Genomic DNA, 3,411 nt, shown 5'->3' with positions numbered 1-3,411 from the left:
AATAATTGGAAGAGGATTAAGATGGTCTAGTCCTTTGACTCATTTTATTAAATACTAATAAATTTATCTTTTAAAATTAATTTTTTTATTATGAGATTCAAAACTGCAAAGTGCATACACCCTAAAATCTTGCATCACAACACAACAAATGTCTTCTAACAGAAATGCAAACACTGTTTTCACATGTTGTAAGAGACAACAAATAAAAATTTAAGATCTACATTACCATAACAGATCTCTAATTAACGCTCATTGGAGGAAATTAAACAAATTGTTTACATTATAAAAACATTCACATCAGTGTATCAATTCCCGCTCTCTCTCACCACCAGCAAAATTACACAACATTATCAAATACGACAATAATCAAATAAAAATATTAAAAAACACAGAAAAAAAAAAAGGAATATCACTTCGAATCCCCCTTGAAAAAAAACCCTAAACTCTTTTTTTTTTTTTAATTAACTCACATCAAAGCATTAACGGTAACCCAAAAACCAAACTCAAAACCAAGGCAACAACACCACCACCGTACCTCCCGCCGTTACGTCTAACGGCGTCGTTACTATCATCGGCGGTCACATCGGCAGCGTCATCGGGAGAATCAGCAGGAGCATCAGAATCATCCGCCGGCGCATCAGCCGCCTTCTTCTTCTTCTTCCCCTTCTTCGCCGGCGCAGGAGCGTCGGCGGCAGAAGGCTCCGGCGCCGGCGCCGGAGCCTCCGCCTCACCCTTAAATAACTCCTTAGGCTGAAGCACCTTATTAATAGCAAAAATCGCAAGCGGCTGTTCATCAATCAAAGTGTCGGTGATCTTGGCAGTTGTAAGCTTCGTCTTCAGAGTAACATCTTCACCGTCGTTTTGAACGGTGAAGTCAAACTTGTTGGCGCCATCAGTGGCGAGAGTGTTCTGAAGTCCGTTATTGGATTTGAGAGTAGCTTTGGACTGGTAAACCGGAACAGCGTGGAATTCAAGAAGCGCGGCCTTACCAGATTTTGTTAGGTTTTTGAATTTGGGGAGAAAGGCTTTAAACGCGTCGTCGAGGGGGCAAAAGACGGTTAAGCCACCGTCGAGGTTGTCATTGAAGGTGTTGAGAGCGTCGGGTTGAGCAGAGAGAGTGTCGGCGAAGACTTTGCAACCGTGTTTTGACATAATGTTGGTGAGGTTTTGTTGGGTGGGTGCGGGTGCAGGGGCTTCCGCTGCGGCAGAGGGGAGAACCTTACTGATCTGAATTACGGAGATGTTGTAAGGGATTTCTTCCACCGATTTGACGAACGTTGAGGAGAGTGTGCCGTCGTTGTTTTCAGGGGCGAATGCGACTTTTCCGCCGTGGAGGTCGGTGATGTTGACGAAGCCGGCGGATCCGGGGGCGGTGCCGGTGGCTTGGTACATTGTGGCGGCGAGGGCGGTGCCGTTGGTGATCTGGTGGAGCTTCTTGGCGCCGAAGTAGTCGAGGAGGACGTGGAGGGAGAGGACGTTCTTGACGGTGTAGATGGAGGGGTGCTTCGAGAGAAGGTCCGACATGGCGGCGTTGTCGACGGCGCAGACGGTGATGGTGGTTTTGCCGTTGATTTCGGGGGCGAGGTGGGTGAGGGTGAGGTAGTGGTTGAAGGTGGAGAGCTCGGGGTGCTTTGCGAGGATGCTGGTGATGTTGTGCGCGTCGGAGAGGGTGGCGAGGAGGAGCAGCGCCGCCGCGAGCAGTGGCCGGAGGAGCTGCATTATGGAAGGTGAGGGAGAGAGAGTGAGAGTGTGTGTCTGAGATCTGGCGGCGAGAGAGGACAGTGAAGAATGAAGGAAAGGAAACAGGGGAGGTACTAATAAGAGGGGTCAAGGAAATGAGGCTTCGGATTTCAGATTATTACGGTTTCTGCCATTGGAGAGAGGAACAAGACTCATTACTCATTCTTACAATATTCATGTATTTGGTATACTGGACAAAAAATATTTGAATTTAAGGAACGTGGTAAAAGTATGAGATTATGCTATTTTCTTAAAAGATCGAGAGAGTTGAATAAATTAATATTAAAGTATTTATTTTATTTTAATATTTAATTTGAAACAACTTAAATATGTTTTGGTCTTGTATATATGTTATTTATTGTTTTAGTTTGTGTAAATTATATTTGTTTTAAATTAATGATAACATTGAATTTTGTGTGGAGGTGATAGATAATGACATCTCATTTCATTTAATAACATATATTAATAGTATAAAAAATAAAATAAATATAAGTTATAAGAAATAAAAAAATTACAATAAAAAAAACATTAAACTGTTAGAAAAAAAATACACTTAACCCTTTAAAAAATGTTACATTGACATTTTATAATTGTTTCAGAAACAACAAATTATTTTTTAAAAAGGAAAGTTGTTACAAGTATTTAAAGAATAACAATAATCTATAAAACAAAAAAAAATTATGACTCTAGATATTAACATATATTTCGAAGACAAAAAATTTACTAGTTAGTTGAAATATGAAAGTTTTAAATTATGAAATAATATTTATTTTAAGATACTTTTTAGTACACACTTTCCATTATATTTTTTTACAATTTTTTATTAACAATTAAAATTATAAAATCATTGATGGATTGTGGAATAAGATCTTTTTTATCTATATAAATTAAAGACGTGTATAAATAATTTATAATAATTAATACCTATTTTTTAATCAAACAAGTACGATCCAGTTGATTTATTTATTTGATTGAGTGAATGAGTGGTAAGATTTATATAAATTTATAACTAACTATTTATAATATGTTGAATAAAATGTAAATTTTATTAGTTACAAATGTGTTTGAAAGTTGAAAAGAATATATATTTAATGTGGAGAATGGGTGGAAGGTTCTAGAAGATTCCGGTTGGTGTAAGGAAGAAGCCGCTGGAGGATGTCACGTGACTTTAGCAGTTCTTTCTTCTTTCGCGGAACAAAGAATAACATTAGTTATTGATTAGTTACGTGTTTTAACTATTGTTCCTCATTGGTATATTTTAACATGTGGAAAATATTTTTTAATTTAATTAAAATTTATAATAAAAAATACTATAATCAACTAACAAAAAAATTAATAACTAAAAAATGTTATACTTTACTCTCCCTTCCTTATAAGAAAAAAATGATTTTATATTATTAAAAAATTAATTAATTTCATTAAATTATTTAATCTTAAAATAAAAATAAGTTTTTTTTTATAAATTATCATTCATTAAAATTTCATATGAATCATAATAATAAAAATCATTGATCCAAGAGATTTTAAAACTAGTCTCATTAAAATAAAGATGAAATTAGTCAACTTTTATATCTTCTTACTCAAATAATAAAAAAATTAAAAAATTATTCAAATAATAAAAGTAAAAAATTATTTAAATAGAAATTATTATAGCAAGTGAAATTGATTCAT

The 3,411-nt window shown here is 35.3% G+C and overlaps 1 protein-coding gene across 1 annotated transcript; it reads right to left on the bottom strand.

Annotated features, from left to right (window-relative positions):
• Nucleotides 1-222: 222 nt before the first annotated feature.
• On the bottom strand, nt 223-1,806 carry LOC114423525 (fasciclin-like arabinogalactan protein 1). The gene has a single exon (XM_028390318.1). The coding sequence runs from the start codon at nt 1,717-1,719 to the stop codon at nt 472-474; it is 1,248 nt and encodes a 415-aa protein (XP_028246119.1). The 5' UTR covers nt 1,720-1,806; the 3' UTR covers nt 223-471.
• Nucleotides 1,807-3,411: the final 1,605 nt, after the last annotated feature.

This window comes from Glycine soja, chromosome 8 (assembly GCF_004193775.1).
Source record: "Glycine soja cultivar W05 chromosome 8, ASM419377v2, whole genome shotgun sequence".
NCBI lineage: Eukaryota > Viridiplantae > Streptophyta > Magnoliopsida > Fabales > Fabaceae > Glycine > Glycine soja.
This window is presented reverse-complemented; position numbering and strand designations above follow the sequence as displayed.

Bases quoted from the DNA above. Each gene is read 5' to 3' on its own strand.
- LOC114423525 (XM_028390318.1), bottom strand. From the start codon at position 1,719: ATGCAGCTCCTCCGGCCACTGCTCGCGGCGGCGCTGCTCCTCCTCGCC.